The 21,216-nt window shown below is 50.8% G+C and overlaps 7 protein-coding genes across 7 annotated transcripts; 5 read left to right on the top strand and 2 right to left on the bottom strand.

Moving 5' to 3' along the window:
- Positions 1–54: 54 nt before the first annotated feature.
- On the bottom strand, positions 55–2,776 carry BJY04DRAFT_183171 (inositol-3-phosphate synthase INO1). The gene is made up of 3 exons (XM_073710425.1): positions 2,582–2,776; positions 1,577–2,442; positions 55–1,528 (listed from the first exon to the last, which is right to left on the bottom strand). Exons 2-3 carry the CDS (start codon positions 2,281–2,283, stop codon positions 631–633), a joined length of 1,605 nt encoding a protein of 534 aa, XP_073574042.1. The 5' UTR covers positions 2,284–2,442; positions 2,582–2,776; the 3' UTR covers positions 55–630.
- Positions 2,777–5,987: 3,211 nt separating this feature from the next.
- Positions 5,988–8,652, top strand: BJY04DRAFT_16057 (uncharacterized protein). The gene is made up of 3 exons (XM_073709041.1): positions 5,988–6,188; positions 6,252–6,389; positions 6,451–8,652. Exons 1-3 carry the CDS (start codon positions 6,080–6,082, stop codon positions 8,568–8,570), a joined length of 2,367 nt encoding a protein of 788 aa, XP_073574041.1. The 5' UTR covers positions 5,988–6,079; the 3' UTR covers positions 8,571–8,652.
- Positions 8,653–9,551: 899 nt separating this feature from the next.
- On the top strand, positions 9,552–10,766 carry BJY04DRAFT_215655 (uncharacterized protein; the record flags this gene model as incomplete). The annotated part of the gene is made up of 4 exons (XM_073715527.1): positions 9,552–9,562; positions 9,627–9,758; positions 9,836–10,128; positions 10,198–10,766. The coding sequence occupies 4 exons, from the start codon at positions 9,552–9,554 to the stop codon at positions 10,764–10,766; spliced, it is 1,005 nt and encodes a 334-aa protein (XP_073574040.1).
- A 655-nt stretch (positions 10,767–11,421) lies between these two features.
- BJY04DRAFT_206045 (exopolygalacturonase B) lies at positions 11,422–13,052 on the top strand (the record flags this gene model as incomplete). Its single annotated transcript, XM_073713665.1, has 5 exons — positions 11,422–11,739; positions 11,828–12,005; positions 12,075–12,153; positions 12,223–12,617; positions 12,742–13,052. 5 exons carry the CDS (start codon positions 11,422–11,424, stop codon positions 13,050–13,052), a joined length of 1,281 nt encoding a protein of 426 aa, XP_073574039.1.
- A 923-nt stretch (positions 13,053–13,975) lies between these two features.
- BJY04DRAFT_183164 (uncharacterized protein) lies at positions 13,976–16,744 on the top strand. Its single transcript, XM_073710424.1, has one exon. It carries the CDS (start codon positions 14,706–14,708, stop codon positions 16,452–16,454), a length of 1,749 nt encoding a protein of 582 aa, XP_073574038.1. The 5' UTR covers positions 13,976–14,705; the 3' UTR covers positions 16,455–16,744.
- A 373-nt stretch (positions 16,745–17,117) lies between these two features.
- BJY04DRAFT_183163 (agmatinase) lies at positions 17,118–18,989 on the bottom strand. The gene is made up of 8 exons (XM_073710423.1): positions 18,704–18,989; positions 18,443–18,637; positions 18,231–18,384; positions 18,145–18,168; positions 18,069–18,090; positions 17,970–18,012; positions 17,682–17,907; positions 17,118–17,588 (listed from the first exon to the last, which is right to left on the bottom strand). The coding sequence occupies exons 1-8, from the start codon at positions 18,962–18,964 to the stop codon at positions 17,383–17,385; spliced, it is 1,131 nt and encodes a 376-aa protein (XP_073574037.1). The 5' UTR covers positions 18,965–18,989; the 3' UTR covers positions 17,118–17,382.
- Positions 18,990–19,323: 334 nt separating this feature from the next.
- Positions 19,324–20,197, top strand: BJY04DRAFT_183162 (GAF domain-containing protein). The gene is made up of 3 exons (XM_073710422.1): positions 19,324–19,379; positions 19,438–19,547; positions 19,614–20,197. Exons 1-3 carry the CDS (start codon positions 19,377–19,379, stop codon positions 20,074–20,076), a joined length of 576 nt encoding a protein of 191 aa, XP_073574036.1. The 5' UTR covers positions 19,324–19,376; the 3' UTR covers positions 20,077–20,197.
- Positions 20,198–21,216: the final 1,019 nt, after the last annotated feature.

Here is a 21,216-nt window from a genome sequence, read left to right as displayed (position 1 = left end):
CCTGCCCTCCCCTCCCCTCCCCTCTCCACCCCTCCCGAGACACCCTGCACTGCAACCCCTCCATAGGGAATTAAGGATTGGCATAATTCCATCCACTTGATAAACCCATCCCTTGTAGCTCCCGCCCCTCTCCAATCCTTCAGTAACCCCGCACGAGACAACCAAGACTCCGGAATCCGAACCTCCGAGCTCGAGAAATCTACGTGAGGGGTGCGATGTCCACTTCACTGGGTGCCGGAATTTCCCGATCATATGATCGGGAGGCGGACCGAGATCGGTTCCGGGGGCCGATCCGGGTCGGGGGTTGGGCCGTGATAAGAGAATGGAGAGAAGAAAAAAAAGACAAGAGGGGTGTGTATGGGTTTTGGGGTCGAGTTTGGGTAGGAGTTATTAATTGGAAAAGGAATGTAGTAGTTGCGAAAATTTGTGACGGAGGTGACTGAACTTATGGCTGTTTAAGTCGCGTGCTTCTGGCAGTTTTAGCATGAGGACTACGAGAAAGCTTTATTATTGTGAATAATCAATTGAGTTTGTTTGCATTTAATGCGTTAAGGAAAGGCTATATAGTTGGCTAGTGATTTGAGCGGTCTGGGCGGAATAACGGACGATTCCGCAGAAAAGTCAATACGACTAGAAGAGCTTGTGCTCAAGAGTCATGTCAGACTCAGGCTGCAGTCCAACGCAGGCACGGAAGATGTTGGTCAGGGCGCTGCGCTGCTTGGCCAAAGCGTTGACGACAGGGGTGCCGGGAGGAGTCAAGGGCGCCTTGAGCATGTAGCTGAGAACGCTAAGAACGCTGTGGAAGCCCTTGTAGTCAGAGGCATCATCAGCCTTCCAGCTGATGCGGGTCATCATCTCCGCGAGGATAACCAAGTCGATGATGAGAGGGGAGGCAAGCAGAGAATCTTCACAGATGTTGAACAAGCTGATGGTCTGGTGGCCACCCATGAAGATCTCGGCGTAATACTCGTCCAGAGCACGCTTGTTGTCACCGACGGCAGGCATGTACTTGATGACCACGCAGTGGTCAGGGTGCTCATCCTTCTCGTACAGGATGTGGTTGGCAGCAACCATGTCATCCACAACGTTGGACTTGGAAATCTCCTTGGAGCGAAACTGCTTTTGGGAGCTCAAGTTCTTGCCATCGTTGTTACCGAGGTGGTTGTAACTGGCGATGGAGGTAAGCTTGATACCAGCGTTGATCAAGAAGTCAACAAGAGCAGACTTCATCTTGGTCTGACCAGACTTGAAGTCGTCGCCACCAATGAAGGCGTTGTGCTTCTCGGCCAACTGGATAGCACCAGGAACGAAGGTGTTCTGAGGAGATCCGTTGATGAAGGGGGTGTTCTCCAGGATACAAGCAACAGCAAAGACAGTAGAGGGAGAGACCTCGGCGTGGCCAGTCTTGATGGAGTTGAGGAGGTTGTCGGCAGTATCATTGACGCCAGTCAAGATGTCAGCATAACGCTCGGTGTTGGCAGTCCACATGACAATGACCTTGTCGAGACCGTTTTGAGCCTTGAAGTTGCTGTTGAAGTTAGCCATACGATGCTTCTAAAACGTTGGGAGGACATACCGAATATCAGCCTGGATCTTCTCAACATGAGCCCAAGAAGCCTGGGTACCCTCGAGGACGTTGTCGGCACGGTCCTCCTGGTTGGCAGCAATGAAGTCAGGGTAGTACACGCTGGGTAAGGGCTTGAGTTCGGCCATCTCCTTGCGGACGAGCTGCTTGAGGGTGGGCTCGAGAACCTGGGCACGGTCCATGGATTCAGCGAGGTTGAGGCTGCTGATATCCCAGCCACCAATAACGAGGTCGTTGGGGTGGACCATGGGCAACATGTCGTTGAAAGGAATGTTGATCTCCTCGCCGGTCTTGGAGTCAGTTCCTAGCTTGATGGTGGAGCTCATGACGAGAGAACCGTAGTAGTTGGCAGAGCGATCTCCTTCCTTGGTCTCCCAAGAGAGGTTACGGCGATTGGCAATGATACCAGCAGTCACAGTAGAACCATTGTTTCCACCCCAACCGACCATCATCAGTCCAACCTTGCCGACCTTACGGTCAACCTTGAACTGGTAGGTGGCAGCCTTGGGAGTGGCCACAAGCTTTCCATCCGCACCACGTGTGATGTCGGTGGTATGGTAAGCATAGGTACTCTTGATTTCCGAGTCGGTGTACTCGACATTGGGCGAGTTGACGGTAAACAGAGGGGCGCGAGCAGCTTGGGCGGACCCGTTCACGGCGCTATTGACAGCAACATCCGAGTTTGCGTGGGGAGCCATTGCGTTCAGAATTTTGGTAGCAATTCAAGAACAAAGATTGAAAAATCTGGCGGGATAGAGGATGTTTGGAGCAGAAGATTGATTTAGCGGGTGTATATTATATTGGCTGGTGCTCCACCACGGTTGGAAGTGCGCCGGCCGTTGAACGGGTGGTGCCGCCTAAAGAAGAATATCATATTAGCAAGATGGTCTCTTGCATGTCAATAGTGAAGGGCTGAGGCTCAATGGCATGGTGTTGAGTCTTAATGGCTCCAGAAAGCGGGGGGCGCCGGGGTAATGGGAAACAGGAGGAACTCACGAGTTGAGATGTGTGGCGAAAATTTTGACGGTGTTTAAGCGATCACGCCTCGAGCAAGAGTGTGATCAAAAGATCTGAGATAGCTGTTGACGAACTAACTTGAGACTGGGTTCAATGGAAAGGTTGGGGATGGAAGGGAAGGAATGAAAGAAAGACGGAAGGAGGGGAGGTTACTTTTATAGCGGGACACTCGACTCCGGGTCACGTTTATCTTATCCGCTCTTGTCCGCCAAAACAACACACCACCGCTCTCTCTCCTTAGCGACAACCGGTCTAAGGTTGCTCCCCAGCCAATCATTGCGCTATTGAGCCATTGTCTCTCGATTCTCGACTGTTCAATAGCGGGGCATTTGGAGTCGAGAGGCCTCAAACAACGGGCGGGGGAATTGCGGTGAAGAGAGATTTCATGCCCTCTTGATGCACTACTGTCACATTGCCCCTCTATGCTAAGTACCGCTATCATATGTTGCCCTCTGACTGGCCTCTGGTTTCGCGAGAGGATGGAGATATACACCATTCGCTTTGTTGTCGCAGGGTGATCTCCAGGGTTCTCACTCCTGCCCAACGCAATGTCCCTTGGGTCAGCAGTCCCTCTCTCCACCGGTACCTGGAACTACTCATGACCACAGGACTTAATGCAGGCAGAGTTGTGTATCGCTATCAGCTGTTTACCGTTCGAAGATCTACTTTCCTCTAAGGGACCTTCCCTCTGTTTTCAAAGTACCGGCCGGTATCACCAAACTACCCTAGCTAGCGGCTGTGAGTGTCTGTACCAGACGGATGATTTAAGAGGTTAGGAAGAAGAATCTTGACTCGGCTCAGTTTGCACCGGGCAGAAATTGTTGAGCTGGCGAGGAGTTGCAGATGGTCTAGCATATCGATAAACTTCCAATCATAAGAACTCCGCAGTCTGGAGGTCCCGCAATCCCACATTCTTTCGCTGACAGGACTCCGCTCGCCCAATTGCCGGGGCCAGACAACCCGTTACCCGACAAACTCAGGCTGACGAGCATGGATTTTGCCCATTGCTCAGACTCTCATGGAGCCGGTGAAGGTGTCAACTCTTTAGAAAGCCACTTAAGTGCCTACGGAGCACTGTGCTGCACAGCATAAGCCTCAAAAAGCCAAAAGCGTTTTCGTGGAAGCTTCCCCTGGCAGGCTGGCTTGTGCGTTGCAGCGGAAAGCTCGGATGGGGTTCCATGGTTCGAGGCTCGAGCTGCCGAAAGCAACCCCTGACTTCCTGACTGCGATCACACCAATTTGTTTGCGGAAGCTCCCAATTCTCGTCTGCCAATTTTTGTTTCTCACTACGATATCCTCACACAACATTCTTTGTTCTTGAAGTTAGACGCCGATTTCTTCTGACGAAGATCAGCCGGTGCTGATCGACCAAACGAAGAGCTGGTGGAGATGGTGCATTGGCGACGGCATCCTCCATTCCTGCTGCCTGGTGCCCCGAAGGATTCAGTCTCCGACTGTGCGCTCTCGGTAGCTAGGCTCAGGGCTGAGTCTGGTGTTGGATCACATGTGGTTTTGGCAAATGAGGGTTCACGAAAGAAACGGTCTCATAGAATAAGAACCAACGCTGGTCCTGGAGCAGTCATGAGCTTCTTGTCTCCGTACGAAGTAAAAACTCGGGGATTCCACTGAAGTCTGAATGCGCTGGATTGATCTACCATAGCTCCGTAAACCGATCAACCACGCTTCGTAGAATTTTGGCTTTCCGACCCAATGAAGTTTGACTCGCATGGAAGCTCCCAGGAGATACCCGTCCAGAGTCACGGAAGGGGTGCAATGCCCACCATCGCAGACAGGTCGGGTAGTCATTCGGATGCTCAAAAAAAAAGCTGCTCTTTAAGACGACACGATGATTGAGTCTTGTTTGCGAAGCCTCCGTTCCTTCACTCCGTCTAAGAGGAGGATGATCCTCAGAAGGTTCAATAAATCCGGTGTCTAGCGTACCATGGGCGCCATGGCGCGTGAAGGACTGTTTTAAGAGCCAATAGTCGAGGCCAAGACAGTTTCTGTGGTTGATAGTAAGAGATCCTCACTTCATACATTGCTAATGAGGTATTCAGCGAGCCGTGAAATCAGGGATATTCAACGGTTGACATTTATGATTGAAAGACCGCAAAGATTTGGGGCCATCCGGAATACGTTTGTGACAATGCCAGAGTACAGAGTACCATGCACGCCGAGAATCTTTGACTTCAACCCCGTGGACTGCACGCGATCCTACCCTGGAGCATTCGTTGTCCTACAATGAGCCTAGGTACAATGGTCGTACTGTATACCGTACTACGAGAGGACTTGAGGAAGCATCTTGGGCCACCGATAAGGACGTGTCCGGCATCTTCTGGTACTCCGTATGCGTGACCGAGTAACAACCCTTTAATATGCAAAGCTGCAGCGTGGGATTTTAGCCGTTGTCAAGACTCAAGAGTTTCCAAGAATCATCCACGCAAGTGACCCCAGACGTCGCTATTTATCTTCGAAGAAGGAATAAGCAAAGATGGCGTGAGAGGGGTTCGTGCACCTTGGACGGGAAGGATATGCAACGCGAAGATGCAGCAAAGAAACAAGGTTGATGAAGCGACAGAGGGGGCACCGTGGCAGTGTCGGTTCTCGGACCATCACTAGTTTAGCAGTCAACCCCTGAAGGAGGATCTGCGTAGGGACACGGCTCGCTGCTCAGGGGCTAGTTTGGCGGTCGCTTGTCTAGCCTCTTAGGGGGGAAGCCTTGACTCCATCCGGCGCTATGCACACAAACGGTTCACGAGTGGGGACGATGGCCTTGGGGGTGGAACTGAAAAGGGGTAGCGGCGGCGACGACGAGATATCTTCGGGTTGGCGGTGGACGCTGGCAAGTGGCAACGAGGACTGCGGTTCGTTGGACTATATCAGAAAAGGGATGCATTCATCCTGGACACCATTTTGATAACTATACCGCTCGTCGAGCTGGAAACATTGTGCTCTTGCTGTTGATCAATCGAGGATCGTTGTGAAAGCTGACGTTGAGAACGCGTGTTGCTTGGAACGGTTCATTATTCATTATTCGGGGCGCATCGCCTGGTCGCTTCTTCTTCTTGAACTTTAGCCCGCACGAGGCCTGTCGTTGGTTCAGGCCCACTGCGACTATAATTGCTGCGATTATCGATTTCTTGTTATTATTATCGCCTGCTGCCATTGGCCGCTCTGTCTTAATATTAATTAATATCGTTGTTGTGGTCCCAAGGTTACCTTACCCTTCTGGCTTTGGTCACTTTGCTCCGTTAGTTTTCATCACCAACACCTGTTCATCAACTTCCACTTGAGACATAATCGGCATCAAACGTTGACAGGCGCGACTGTTTGCTGGAAGGTCGGAAGATTCATGCTGGTTGACGACGGGTTTAACGAATGCACGACCGATGATTGAGCTGGGCTTCACGCGGTCAAATCGGATGATTCTCTAACAACGAAGGAGTTGACAGCTGAGGAGACCTCGTGTCTGTCAAAATGACTACAGCAGATATGGGCGACTTGCCCATGATCAAATGCTCCAGCTGTGGGGTTAACGTGGATATTCTTGCCATGGGAGATCATGTCTGCGCCAAATCAATCAACGGTACTTGTTCGAATCACTTCAAACGTTATCCTAGGTAGCATTGCTTGCTGACTATCCGGCTAGCAACATCGCCGGAGCCAACCCCTCCCCCGCCTCCCCCAAAGTCGAGCTTTCGGAGGCCGACATTGGGGTCGGGCGATGCCTGGTCTGGTAAACCAGGCAGGGCAGAGCCACCCTCACGTATAGATCCTCTCAGAGCCAGTAGGTCACACCCGCGCTGAACGGCGTTTAGCGTTCGTCATTGAGTAACCATTGTTCTTAGATCGACCGTTCCTACAGCCAAATGCCGACACGGGCAGCGGTTCTCTTATCCCCTCTCCTCTTTCGACATCTCCCGGCTCACGATCGCCACTTCGTCCAGTCCAACGAAGCCAAACAACACCCCTCCCGGCAGAACCTCTTCCCCCCAAAACAGCGGCCAGCACAGAAGGAATACCGGACTTTCCCTTGCCTCGGTCGATGTCTGGGCGAAAGGTCAACGGCATGGCGTTGAAGGAAGCCATTTCGGCGCCACCGGCGCCCTCACCTGGATATGCAGAGGCAATGCAGAACAATTCGTATCCACCGCCTCATAGTGCGCATTTACCACACGCCCCCTACAATGAACCTCCACCACCCCTACCGAAGGATAGCACGACACACGTGCCGAACACGCATCAACACACTGCATCTATCGACAGCAAGAGCAGCTATAGAACGTCGCTAGCGAGTACCCGATATGATAACCGGAATTCGAAGCGCTCCACCGCACTGTCAAGCCGACGGCAGTCTTTTGGAAGTGTTGCTCGGGCTGGATTCCGATACGAGGACGAGATCCCCCCGATGCCACCATCTCCCCGCCACTTTCTCCACCAGTCAGTGTTCTCGGACTCTTCAATGTCGGATATGTCATCGAGGCGCGAAGGCAAGAGTGAAGTTCACAGTGGTTTTGATTTTGGCTCTGGGCACCCTAGTTTGAGAGCGGGAGATCTCAGTAAACCAGGTGCCAGCCCTCTGCGAGTATCATCTAATACCAATTCGGAACGTCTAAGTAGTTCTCGTGGATCTGCCGAGTTATTCTTTAGCAGCCCTGCTCAAAGCACTTATGGACCTCCACTCGATCTTCCGGATACGGAAGATATGCGTTCGGTATCACCTGCTGGGTCCGGGAAGATTGAGTACAAGGCTTTCAAACCCTCAGGGTCCGACTATTTACAGCCCAGCCCTGCAGACCAGAATGAGCACGAGGCTTCCCTCAGAAAGAACTCCGATGCCACCAGCGAAAGTGCAATTTCTGTCTCTAACTTTGCTCGAGCGCTCGGGCTGGAGCTTCCGGACGATGCAGCCGAGGACTCAAACACCTCGTCCGACTCTTCTCCTTCAGAAACGAGAAGCGGCACCTCTCTGTCTAGCATTCAATCTGACATGAGCATGTCGAGGCGGAAACCTTCTGACCTATCCCGCCTTAATCCTGTCGTTGAAGGCCGTCCAAATGACCATCAACCGAAACCGGACCGTCTTCTGGACGAAGGTTTGCCGACGGAGAGCCCCACGACTCTCGAACCACCCCCTCGCATCCCAGAATCTCTATTCAGTCCCGACTCTCCTACAGATCCAGCCCTCATGAAAGGCAGTCTCTCTCTTATTCCTGATAGACTACCGCCAACCCCGGAAGATATGCCTGAACCAAAACGGCTAGCCCGATCAGCAACAGAGCCTGCCCCCCGCGCGCAACAGGCTCGTCCTCGAGGTCCTTGTCGCGGATGCGGTGAGATGATCATGGGCAAGTCAATATCTTCTGCCGACGGACGATTGACTGGCCGCTACCACAAAGCATGTTTTGTATGTTTTCAGTGTCGATCGCCTTTCGAAACGAGCGACTTTTACGTGCTCAACGACCGACCATACTGCGCTCAACACTACCACGAATGCAACGGCTCTCTTTGTGCCACCTGCCACACAGGGATTGAGGGCGAGTATCTAGAGACCAACGAACGCACTGGCCCAGGTCCTGCCGATCACCAGAAGTTTCACCCAGGATGTCTTCGTTGTCGCACCTGCAACGTCGACCTGAACGGCGAGTACTTCGAATGGAACGGGCTTGTCTACTGTGAGCGTGACGCCAGACGTGCAGCTGCCTCCGTCTCTCCTCACCGCCGCCGTCCAACAATGCCTTCATCGCCACTTGCCCCTCCTCATGCCCCTTCCGGCCGCGGACGACCTCCTCCCCTAGGATACCCCGGCCGCGGCCGTGGTATGCGCCCGCCACCAGGCTCGCGTGATGGATACGGACGAGGACCATATGGACCTCCTCCTCCATCTTCAGATGGCCAGCTTAGACCACCACAAACCGGACCTCGCCGCTTTCCTGAGCGGCGAACAACCAAATTAATGATGATATGATCACCCTTCATCCCTTACGTTGCCCATACCATAGGACTTGGAGTTCCGGTATCAACAGTCTTTCATATTGGCACTCGAGTGCGGGATCTGTACCATATGCTTATGTATCACCACGTCTTTCGTTGCCCCCTTGTTGCCTCCTTAGTCTGCAAATGACTCCACGATGTACAGAATCTTTTCTCATTCTTGCGGCTTGTCGCCTTACCTCAATTTCTTTCCATATTTTACCCGGCTTCGCATTATACCCGTCCTACCTACTTTCAATTCTTGTCCATATTTGAAGTCATACCTTTTATACAATTGCTTCGATAGCAGTGTTCTCCTTTACCTTCTTTGACATTGTTTCTGACTTTCCTTCTTCGGTCCTCCAGCTAGCCATTCAAGCCAGAATGTTGTTTCTGGCACACATGCATTTTTATATCATAGATATATGATAATGTTTGGTATAACCAGGCCAGATCGTGAGACGGGCTCTGGCGATTATCTCAGTACGTGTTTTATGTACCTGTTCCTGTTTAAATGATAGACCATGGTGTGTTATAGTACTATAATACTCTGGTAGATCAAGAAATCACAACCACGCATAAATTTATATAGGTTAGGTGAAAGCAAAGAAAAAATCCACTTCTATCTTGTTACCATATGATTCCAGTTGGCAGAGGAAGGGTTGAGCTCTAGCTCAGCTATAGTATCTATATACTATATCTGGCCAGCGTGTTGACGAGAACTGCAATCTGTCCACCCGGCCCCACAATAATTATACTCCCTAGTCTTCTTCATCCTTTCCATCACCTTCAGATTTTATCTACCTACTTGAATCAAAATGAAGGTAGTCTTGTTACTGATATCCATCCTGGCTCTTACACAGACAGAATGCATATCTACCGATCGACGAGACGCCCCGGGTAAGGACAGCCCCAGAGCGACACTAAAGGATCGAAACTAAGGATTACCTGATTAGGCATAGGGGTCGACTTGACTATGGCATACGGGTATACTCCTCTCACATCGAATCATGAAGAATCTGTCGAGCGCTGCTGACGCATAATCTACCAGGACAGTCTTAATCCACTTTAAGAACGGCACAATAAGAGACCTTGGTTGGGTGAACTGGTCTGGAGAGCACCTGATAATCATGAAGGAATTGGTAGAAGAAGCTGTAATATTCTACGATTACAGCCTACTAAGGTAGGAGCCCTAATAGTAGCTCTGATAGCATGGACCGGTCGGACGCCCTCAACACCGAAACTAACAGACTTACCTAGCAATGATACCCAAACATACAGCCCAAGGGCCAGATTCTACCCGCCTATCTACGTGACGAACTGGATGTGCGAGCTTCGAGATTACATCGTTTCTATCCAAGAAAAACTACACATACGAACTCCTGCACCTCCAAGAGAGCCAACATACCCCTCCGTTTCGAACGCATATGCCGAGCCACTACTAGAAGGAATGTTTGCGAAGATCAAGTCCGAGCTTATAGATCCACTCCGGCCACCGCTCGAGCACAATGACATCTTCCTCACCTGGCCTGATTTTGAAGCCCATACTGTTGGTAGATACGGCTCTCTCTGACGCCGTGCGAGCCGACGAGCGGGTCTTCATTCACGCTCGAGCACGATAGTGTCATACCACGCGCTCGAACATGACGGTATCGAGCTGGACGAGTTCGACCTCCTGCTTGCGCAAGGGTATGATTATGAGTCCTCAGGACCAAAAGCTATGCTTGTGCTCAGTTACAATGAAGCAAGCCTAGGTATCACCTTGCACACCCGGGTTATGGGAGGGGTAGAGCCATGGAGACTTGCGGAGAGTCCAGAGTACGGAGCTAGTAATAACAACGGGTCTGGAATATATTGGGACGGTGTGAAGAAGTTGATAGAGGATATCATTCAGGAGAAGCCGGTCGACCACCTTCTCCTTCTCGGCTCGCACGCGTATAACGGCGAGTTCATCAAGACGGTAGGTGAGGTCCTTGAGACTCACCCGAACATCAACTCTTCCATCTTGGATCGCTATAACTCGTCGAAGGCAGATACTGTGTTGGATGAGATTGTGCCGCTATTTATGGCTGCGCGACAAGCAGCAAAACTGGCTAGGGGGGATATGGAGACCTCGTACCAGAAGCAGCCGCTTCATTGCTTTGTGTATGCAAACAAAGAGGAGTTGGGTAAGAAGCACTCGGAGCTCTAGACAGCCTACAGCAAATGTTGCACTTTCCATCCGCTGGAAGTATTTAACACAAAACGATGGATGGATAGAAAGAAAGGAACTGGGATTTGAAAGAAACATTGTCCTGCAACTGCACATCTTTGCTAACTCCGGTCGTCCGTATATAATGCCCAGCGCTGCAGAGACATTCAAAAGCCGACACATGAATCCGTAGTCTTCTCTAACTTAGGGTTTTTGGGAATTACCTATTTACCCATCCCCGCTTAGCTAATATCAGGCCCCAGAACCCCAGAATCGGGGAATTATTTGCCGAAGAGGAGAGATCTGGGGTACTGTGCTCATCACTGTGGAGGCGGGGACGGGCGAAAGATGGAATATCCCACCAATAGAACTGTTCAAAGTAGATATTGCACTGCTCCGTTCGACCGCTGGTTATGAGAGTTTAGATGTGTCGGAACTTTGATTTCCATTATGGATGTAGACGGCCTTTGTCGGGTATAGAGACGGTCTTTGCTTGCGATGTTGGCGTCGAGGGGATCTAGATATTGGCCGTTGTGAGGCTGGGGAAAGGTATATATAGGAGATATCTCCCAGCATCAGATGTGGTCTTGAAGCACCATAGAGTCCACTCAAACTCCTGAGCAGACTATTTCTTTTGTCGAAGTTGACCCACAAAATGCTCATTTCTGCGGCCCTCCCCATTCTCCTTCTCTCCCACCTCGGACTTTGCGCTGCCACTGCGTTAACCAACAGACAGGAGAGCAGTCCACGCTCTTACGATCATGACCACGGCCAAGGGAAGCGCTCCTTGAAGAAATGCGTGGTGAAAGCACAAAACGACGGCACCGACGATGCGCCAGCTATCCGTCAAGCCTTTGACATATGCGGCCACAACGGCAACGTCATCTTCGAGAATACAACGTACCATATCAACAGTCCGCTGACGACGACTGATTTGTTCGATTGTAGAGTGGATATATTTGGAACCTTACTGGTATGTTCTCCTCCTCGTCCTCGCTAAGCCCGTGACAATCTCGATATCCAGGGTGAGGATTTTACAGCATGTCTGACGTTCGAATCAGTGGAGCAACGACACCTCATACTGGCTCAACAACTCCATGCCGGTGGGTTACCAAAATCAGTCAACAGTCTGGTTTCTCGGTGGGGAGGGACTGAGTGTTTATGGACATGGGTATGGGACGTTCGATGGGAATGGGCAGGCTTGGTATGATTTGGTGAAGGGAGAGTCGAATTATCCTAGTATGTTATTAACACCCTCACCCAAATCATCTTTCGCTCTGTAAAGGTCTGCACTAACATGGACTCAAGACCGCCCCATGGCCCTTGCAATCTGGGGCGCTAAAGACTCGGTATTCAAGGGCCTTCGATTTGTCCAGGCTCAGATGTGGTATGTTTGTTACCTAGCCTCCTTACTTACCCAAAACAAGATGACTATCACTACTGATATTCATGCCAGGACCGCAACAATCATGCACTCCTCCAACCTCCTCCTCGAAGACATCTACGTCAACAACACAAGCCGCAACCGCAATCCCGCCCGCAACACTGACGGCGCAAACACAATCTACTCGGACAACATCACCTTCCGCCGGTGGCAGGTGTATAATGGCGACGACGCAATAGCACTCAAGGCTAACTCAACGAATATCCTCGTTGAGAATCTTGTCTCGCATGACGGGAATGGGTTCTCGCTTGGCAGTATCGGCCAGTATAAGGGTGAGGTTGAGACGATTGAGAATGTGACTGTGCGCGACGTGGTCTTTGAGAATACGAAGTATGCGACGAGGATTAAGACTTGGACGGGGGAGCAGGTTGGGTATCCGCCGAATGGAGGTGGTGGGGGGTTAGGATGTGAGTTTCTCAGTGCTGTTGTATTGCGTTGTGCTAATCGTTGAGGCAATTAGATATCAAGAATATTAGTGAGTGCCCAAGTGTCTCCTGCCCTACTCATAACTGACCAACACGTACGGTATAGATCTCTCGAACTTCACCGCTACCAACATCCGCGAAACACCTATCTTTTTCACCCAGTGCATAACCTACAACGGAGTTACAGGGAACTGCAGCTCCTCGCCATTCAAGATCTCCGACTTTACCGCGACCAACTACCGCGGTACGAGTCAGTCCAGCTATATCGGGAGACTGCAGTGTAGTCGTGCGGCGGGTGGATGTGATGGGATCCGGATCGAGGATATAGAGCTGCTAAACACTGCGGTTGAGCCGCCGATTCAGGCGAGTAGATGGTCTTGTTCTAATGTCGTCGAGCCGGTTGGGTTTGCTTGTTAGGAACGCTTGAAAAGGGTCCTCCAAGAGTATTCGAGCATTATCCCCACCATTCATGCAGTTTTGATTCTTGTCGAGCTCCTGTGGGATGTTTTATGCTGATGAACTGATTGGGGAGGTTTCTCTGCTGGGCGTGGTGTGTGACTGGTGGCGCCTATCTGGGCCTCAGCCCCGTTGGTGTTACCCATACTGGGAGACGCAATGATCTTGGTATGTATGTATGTGTGTGTATTAAGGACGAGCCGGTTAGAGCCCGAGCCTTGTAGGTCGGGTAGATTGCACCTAGTCGAACAACTGTTTACACATCCAGCCGTGACGTATATAGTATTCAAGCTAGACATAAAGGCACGTGATGGATGACTCGGTCCTTAGTTACCTGCAGGTCGTGAACCACCTGCAGCTCTCACACAAGTCACCATTCGACCGCCCAGTACCTACTGTTGTCCCGTCTTCAAAGAAGCAATGTGATAATTTCCACTCGCGCACAGCCTCAAGGGGCCGGCAGGTTGGATGTTATTGGCTATCTGACTACGTGCATCCCTGTCGTTGACAGACAAGGCTGAATCGCTATTTTGCGAGATGAACAATTCTTCTTCATTTTATGTCTCAGGCAGAGTGGTTTTCATCTGTCTCGTGCTGTTCCAATTTTTCAAGACGTGCACAATACGGCTCAATCGATCGCAAATCTTACTTTCTTAGGTTATGGAGCCTCTATCATGCCTTGCCATTGCCACTGGTGTGATTCAATTCGTCGATTGCAGCAGCAGGATTCTATCCGGCGTAGGTAGAATACGAGCATCTTCTACTGGCCAGCTACCCGAATACGAAGAGCTGCAGCAGACTACGACGGCCTTGGCTGCCATATGCCATTACCTTTCGCAACCGCCGCAGAAAGACGGGGTGGATACCTCGACTTCACTGGGTAAAGCGCTTCAAACGCTCTGCCTTGGCTGCAGTGACTTGGCAGATGAGCTTCTAGATGCTCTAGAACATGTCGCGGGCAAAGGCCATAGGGCAAGGGTACCGGGACAAAGCATTCTGGTTGCCTTGAGAGGAATATGGAACCAAGAGAAAATTACGAGACTGCAATCCCGCATCAATGAATTCAGACAGCAGTTGGTGCTCACTGTCCTGGTCTCCCTGCGCGAGGAGGGGTCGCACATATCCAGACAGCCGCTTGCTTCAACTCGGGGTGTTGGGGAGGAGTTTCTCCGACACATTGAAGATAGTAAACGCTGGCAGCGAGACCTTTTGCAAGCAATCCAAGAAAGTCACTCAACAGATCTCGCAGTCAGCCAGCCTCTGTCTCCAGCGCCAATCAACACTACTCTGAAGAATTTTTATGAATTGGTGAAAGTTGCGTTGAGCTTCTTGGAAATACATGATCGATGGGATCATGTCTCTGAGGCCCATCGCAAAACGTTCGACTGGGTGTTCCAAAAGCCCAGAGCGGGAGCATGGGATAGCTTTGTTGACTGGTTAGGGGATGGCTCGCCTTTATATTGGATCGCTGGAAAAGCCGGCGCTGGGAAATCAACATTGATCAAGCACATCTTACGAGACTCGCGTCTGCGCAGCTCCCTCCAACCGCCTGGGTTTTGCGGAGAATTCATCATTGTGCCTTTCTTCTTTTGGAATTCCGGCTCCCAGAATCAAATGTCAATGGAAGGATGTCTTCGTTCGCTGCTCTACGAGAGTCTATCACGATGCCCAGACCTTGCGCACGTTGTGTTTCCGGACTTGTGGGAGGCCTTTAATCTGTTTAATATCCCTCCGACAGCAACCTGGACAATGCCGCAGCTTCAAAGAGGATTCGACCGACTGCTATGTCAGGCCAACCGGGATCGAAGATTATTTTTTCTTATCGATGGCCTGGACGAATTCGGCGAGGACCACGCGGTGCTGATTACCATGATTGAGAAAATTTGTGCCCGCCCTAACGTCAAGTTGTGCGTCTCTAGCCGGCCTTGGATCGAATTCGAGGATGCTTTCATCGCGAAACCAACGCTACGCCTAGAGGACCTTACCTACCCCGATATCAAGCATTTTATCTCTTCCAAGCTCGAGAGCCATCCCGCCTTTGGCAAGTTGAAGAAGGAGGAACCTATTTTCACAAAGGATTTAGTGGAGAGCACGACTAAGAAGTCCTCCGGTGTATTTCTATGGGTATCCCTCGTTGTCAAATCTCTCATGACGGGAATGGCAAATGGAGACCGCGTTGTGGAATTGGAGCAAAGGTTGATCGCTCTTCCAGCAGATCTGGAAGGCTTGTTCAACAAGATACTGCAGAGCGTGGAGGGTACCTACAAAATGGATGCCTCACATCTGATCCAGCTTGTGCGGTCTTCTCGAGAGCCGATCACTTTATTACGATTATTCTTTGCCGATGAGGCCAACGTCGCGGCTGCATTAAAATATCCAGTAGGGAAGATCAGTGCCGAGGAGGAAGACACTAAATGCGAGAGGATGAGACGCCGCCTCAACAGTCGGTGCAAAGGCCTACTGGAAGCTTCGGGACATGGAAGGTGGTCACAGAAAACCGTCGGATATCTGCACCGCACCGTGAGGGAGTGGATCGAGAAGCCTGAAACATGGGGTAAGATTCTGGCAGCAACCAGAGACGATTTTGACCCTAGTCTAGAGCTGGCAAAATCGTATCTCTTACTTCTCAAAGCTCGTGGCAATAGCAGCTCACACGACATCTGGAGATACGCCATGCCGTGCATAATGTATGCATCAGAGTCCAATTCATCTATGGACTGCATTGTAGCCCTACTAGACGGACTCGACAACGCAGCCTCCACTGCTTTTTCTCCAACATCAGCACAAGCACTCCAGCAGTTCCATTGGTGCGCTACGAACCACTCATCCACAGAGGTGGACGACTTCCCCAGCTTCCTACATCTCGCCGTCAAATTACAGCTAGACTGGTATCTTCGAGTGAAACTAGGATTTATACAAAGCACCAACCATGTCCGCGGTCCACCACTTCTCCTCTCCGCTATCCTCGACTACAATCAAGTCCACTTCCAATTCCTACCCAAAGAGATGCAGGATAAAGTCCCACGTCGACCAAGCCCTGACACCGTCAAGCTGCTCCTAGAGGCTGGTGAAACCCCAAATCAGAAATACCGCGGCTCTACCCCTTGGAAGAAAGTTATTGAGCGCACCACCACTGACGGGTGGATGCCTCCATGGAGACAGATTGTGCCTCTCTTTGTTCAACACGGTGCAGACATCAAAGCGCCGCTTGAATTGCAGTCGGTTCTCAGCGAGGACAAGCGACAGGTTTGGATAGAAGAAATCAAGAGATGGAAAAAAGAGGGAAATTTCAGAGAAACTTCCAGAAACCCTGTTTCTGCTCGCAGGTTTAGTAGGGTTTTATTTCCGTTCAGGTCAGGATGAAGGGACAGGTAAGAATATACTCTAATCACAGTAACCCAAGGGCAGAGCGGAGCGAAGGCTGCGTGTAGCATAATAGTCCTATATCTCATTGTTTTCTTGTTTCAGGTTCAAAGCATTCTCCTGTGTCTTGGATTCATCAGCTAGCCTTTTATCTACCTTATATCAACTAATCCCTCGAGCTGGGCAAGTGAGCAGATCAACAACCTTAGATATGCTTCTAAGCATAAACAAAGGTACAGAGTGCCCTCCCTAGCATATGTCTCGATAATTTATGCATATTCTTGCGCCTATTCTATGATCAGACTCAACAAGTTGCTGCGGCCGGCCTCGGAGTCGCTGTTCCTGGACGTTCACGTGGCTGAGTGGGCGGTTATCAAGGAGATACTTCAGAATACCTTGCTGCCGAGTCCCGACCGCTTGTACGGCCCTTCGATCTATGAGTTCGTGATGCCTCCCAAGCCACAGGCTGCGGGGTTTGCGTCAGATGCTGACGTTGTTCGTGACATCGAGGCTACCCGGCTGCGTCTCTTACTATATGTGGATCTAACGCCGAAGGTCAAGGTCTATGCAGGGATTAAGCTTGCGTGACGGAATTTCGTCGGAATAGGTTCTTCTTGGCGATTTTCGGTCTGCTTCTTGGTTGAGTCTATCACCCAAAACTGTTATTTGGAGTGGGTGTGAACGGCATTGCTGGTTACCTTGAACGAAATTCTGTTGCAGATGGTATAAGTAGCTTTATATACTTTCTTTCGATGAGAGGTAGAGAGGATTCGTTGTATAGCCTGAGCCTAATGGCCCGACATCTTTCTGCCCTTAGTTACCGTAATACTTTCCAGGATGCATGGCATACTTGTATACGAGCTGCCGCCTACTGCTTCTACACCCCTTCTCTATCAAATCCGGTCACTATTATCCCTCGAGATTCAGATCAATTCTTGGTGGGCGTAGCAACCATCAAAGCAATCAAGGAATGTACCACCTCCGCGGCCGCGAGAGTTGTAGTCTCAGCCGCAGAGTCATAAATCGGCGCGACCTCCACAACATCTGCACCCACGACCTCCAGCCCGCGCAGTGCATCAATGATAGAGAGCAATTCACGCGTTGAGAAGCCGCCAGGCTCGGCTGTTCCGGTCGCTATACATTATCTATGTTAGCCAAGTCCCTGGTATACCTCTATGAAAACAACAGAAGACTAAAAAAAGAGAAGAGAGGGGAGGGATGACAAACCAGGCGCAAAAGCCGGATCCAACACGTCGATATCAACAGAGATATACACTTTACTGTCACCAACACGAGTTTTTATAGCATCTACGACGCCCGTTATGCCGAGGCGGTCGAGATCGCGTGCTGTGATTATTGAGAAGCCGCAGCGGATATCGTTCCTGATGTCGCTTTTGCCGCGGTTGGTGGGGGCGCGGATTCCCGTGTGAATGGAAGTGTTGCGGACGAGGCCCTGGATATTGTGAGATTAAAGGGGGGAGGGCCATAGGTTGGTAGGGGTAGGGGGTGGCTTACTTCTTCGTGGGCGAGGTGGAGGAATGTGCCGTGGTTGACGCCGCTGTGAGTAAATTTGAATAAGTACCGGTGCAGTTTCTGAAGCTTGATTGAGCTTACGCATAGTGCGAGACTCCACCGCCTGAATAACCGTTAGCTTGTTTTTATGCCAACTAAGTGTGCAAGGAGTACGTACCGAGTACTTTAGGATCCCACGTATCTTCCCAATGGAGTCAGCCAATACCCTATGATAGCACGAGGGGATAAGTGGTAAGAATATACCGATATGACTATCAAAATGGATCACCGACACCTCCCCCCAGTGCTCATACGTCGACCTCAAAGCCGACAGCGTCGTCGTATGATCTCCACCAAGGGTAATAATCCTTGGAACGCGTCCAAACTCCGTACTATTCGTCTTGCGCGAAGAAACAACCTAGCCCGTAGCATGAGCAACTGCGCCGTTTGACACCGACTTACTTGGGGGTGATTACCTTATGCGCAAGATCCAACTGCTTCAACGCAACCGTATTATCAAGCCATGTCAGGGGCGCATCACCACAATCCACGAGCTTCGCCCAGCTCTCAAAGACGTTTTCGCCTGTGTAGATGTTCCAGCCCTCGATGCGGCGTGATCCGAGACGGATTCCGCCGGGGCCGAAGCGCGCGCCTGGGCGGCCTGTTACGGCCTTCATATTATAGCATTAACTATCTCCTTCGAGTCTCGACAAGGGCCATGGATGATGTGAACGTACAGTGTCGAAGGGAGCCCCCAGGACGGCAATATCATACGGTGTTGCTTCTGCCTCGCTGTCAACGAAACAGTTGACGTACGGTATGCGAGCAAAAGTTGTTAGGCCGGAGAATTGGCTGCCGGTGGTGATATCGATCTTTTCGTGCTGTCCCAAGAGGACTTGGTTTGGGTGGATGGCTGCGATGGGGGGGAAGATGATTTCTCTTGATAAGGTGGAGGGAATGAGGAGAGAGAGTGAGATTGCGCGCGAAAGAGAATGCATTATGTCTGACACAATAAGAGCAGAGATTTGTCGTGTAGAGAAATTGGGGAAATGGATGAAGGTGGCTTAAGTATAGAGCAGATCTCCAACTGATAGAGCTGCTATCTTATCGGCCATCGCCCGATTTGGCAGGCCTAGCCGACGACCTCCGAGGCCTACTACTACTCCAGTGCTAGCTTGGAGCTTTGTTGGAGACATTGCCATTTGACTAGAATGACGGAATCTACAGGCATAATGAGAAAGTAATCAAGCCTGAAATTGCAGAGGAAACGCTGTGTTCTGAGGATGAGCTCACCACATTTAAGAGGGAAGCTCCCCGCACCGCAACGACACCCCACTTTCTTATCGCCATAATTTTCTCCCGCGATTCTGTCATCGTTTGCGCTTTTCACCTCTCTCAACACAAGCAATCATGGTACGTACGCCCATAATACAACTGCGCATTGCCGTCAACCTGTGCTAAATATCTCAAGCCACACGCAGACTCCTCCTACTTCGGGGCGAACGCCTCCAAGGACGAAATCTACTCACAGGTCCTCGAGCAGGCTAAGGGACTCGTAACGGGACAGCGCAACTGGGTCAGGTACGAAGCATCACCACAATCCCCATCTTGGTTCTTGCAAAATAACTAAACCATTCGATCGCGCAGCAACTTCTCCAACGTCGCCTCCCTCCTCTGGCACGCCTACGCCGCCCTCCCCGCCCCCTCCTCCTCCGTAAACTGGGCCGGCTTCTACATCCGACAGGACAAATTCCCGACATCCTCCACCTCAGCCGCTGAACAAAATGTGTCTGAGACTGTGAAGAAGACTCTCTGGCTCGGGCCCTTCCAGGGACGTCCGGCATGCCAGGAAATCCGCTTCGGGCGCGGCGTGTGCGGCGCCGCGGCGGAGAAGCGCGAGACGGTGCTTGTGCCGGATGTGCATGAGTTCCCGGGCCATATTGCTTGTGATGCGAGCAGTCGGAGTGAAATTGTGGTGCCGATTCTGGCGGAGGGTGAGACGGTGGCGATTATTGATATTGATTGTGCGGTGCCTGACGGGTTTGATGAGGTCGATAGGAAGTATTTGGAGCAGTTGGCGGGACTTCTTGCTGAGAGTTGCGATTGGTAGATAGGGTAGAATCTGAAGGGAATAGAATAGAGGATTTAGAAGTGTATGGTTATCTGGTTAGTTAGCTTAATCAGTTCGATCAAGCAGAGAGGCTACCTAGTACACATAGACACCAGGAGGATTAAAAGCGTTCGCACGAACCACTACCGCCACCACTCCGAAAGCTGAGTTATATGAGCACGAGCACACCTTGGCCGCTTTCTTGAATGAACATTGAGTCGCCAACAAAGATTTACATTAGAAAGTACCCCTGCTATTCTTCTAAGGTGTGTTCAGCCGTGCATGCGTTCAGGTAGTAACAGCTTCACCCATGAGGCACTAGACAAGCAACCGCACCAAGAATTTCAACACAATCGAGATATTCCAGCTCTCCAAAGCAGAAAAAGAAATATCCAACCGCATTCTATTGTCCGGACAGTAATCTCTAACGCCAATGCTCACAAAATATTATACAGCACAAATACTCCCTACCATGTGCGCTAAACACCTCAATACGCCCAATCAAGTAACCCCATCGTTAAAGATAATCCTCTCTTAATCCAAAAGCATAAAGAGTCATAGGCCCCGTCACTGCATAAACAGGAAGAGATTCGATATCGAGCTTTATCTGGTGGCTAGCCATAAGCCGCACTCGGAGGGTCAGTACTCATGGCACCTGCACATCTCCCTGTTCAACATCAGTATTCTTCAAGCGGGCCATGAGCTAAATACAAGGTATCAGAGCAATTCCTAACCATCTTTCTCAGTTCCTCGAGTACCCGCGTCGTAGGCTTGAGAGATATATTGTGATCTCTTCCTGGACCATGATTCCGTGGGAACTATACGGCGGATGCCACCGCGGGAGAATATCACCTTGTGAAGCGACTATTGAAAGATCAACAAAGTCAGTGGCCAATAGATTTGGAGTCCCAAAAGAAGCGCGCAAGAAAACAAGCTCACCATCGCCCGGTTGAGTCCGCCCTCTGTTGGTTCGTTTCCAGTATGTGAACCCAGCGATACATATTGGTACTAATGCTACTAGAACAGCCACAAGGCTGATAATTGCCTCAGTGGAGATAGACATTGGCAGTCTAAAAGCTGGACAGAAAGCCGCAAATGCCCGAATCAATCTCAAGCAAAGGACAATGGATGGTGAAAGTG

The sequence above is a fragment of the Aspergillus karnatakaensis genome, assembly GCF_047715665.1.
Source record: "Aspergillus karnatakaensis strain CBS 102800 unplaced genomic scaffold BJY04scaffold_11, whole genome shotgun sequence".
In the NCBI taxonomy this organism is placed as follows: Eukaryota; Fungi; Ascomycota; class Eurotiomycetes; order Eurotiales; family Aspergillaceae; genus Aspergillus; species Aspergillus karnatakaensis.
This window is presented reverse-complemented; position numbering and strand designations above follow the sequence as displayed.

Bases quoted from the DNA above. Each gene is read 5' to 3' on its own strand.
- BJY04DRAFT_183164 (XM_073710424.1), top strand. From the start codon at position 14,706: ATGTCAATGGAAGGATGTCTTCGTTCGCTGCTCTACGAGAGTCTATCA.
- BJY04DRAFT_183162 (XM_073710422.1), top strand. The intron at 19,548-19,613 runs GTACGAAGCATC...TCGATCGCGCAG, and splicing joins GGACAGCGCAACTGGGTCAG to CAACTTCTCCAACGTCGCCT.
- BJY04DRAFT_183163 (XM_073710423.1), bottom strand. From the start codon at position 18,964: ATGCATTCTCTTTCGCGCGCAATCTCACTCTCTCTCCTCATTCCCTCC. The intron at 18,169-18,230 runs GTATATTCTTAC...TCCATTGGGAAG, and splicing joins CCATTTTGATAGTCATATCG to ATACGTGGGATCCTAAAGTA. The intron at 17,908-17,969 runs GTAAGCCACCCC...CACAATATCCAG, and splicing joins TCCACCTCGCCCACGAAGAA to GGCCTCGTCCGCAACACTTC.
- BJY04DRAFT_16057 (XM_073709041.1), top strand. From the start codon at position 6,080: ATGACTACAGCAGATATGGGCGACTTGCCCATGATCAAATGCTCCAGC. The intron at 6,189-6,251 runs GTACTTGTTCGA...CTATCCGGCTAG, and splicing joins CTGCGCCAAATCAATCAACG to CAACATCGCCGGAGCCAACC. The intron at 6,390-6,450 runs GTAGGTCACACC...CATTGTTCTTAG, and splicing joins TATAGATCCTCTCAGAGCCA to ATCGACCGTTCCTACAGCCA.
- BJY04DRAFT_183171 (XM_073710425.1), bottom strand. From the start codon at position 2,283: ATGGCTCCCCACGCAAACTCGGATGTTGCTGTCAATAGCGCCGTGAAC. The intron at 1,529-1,576 runs GTATGTCCTCCC...TAACTTCAACAG, and splicing joins AAGATCCAGGCTGATATTCG to CAACTTCAAGGCTCAAAACG.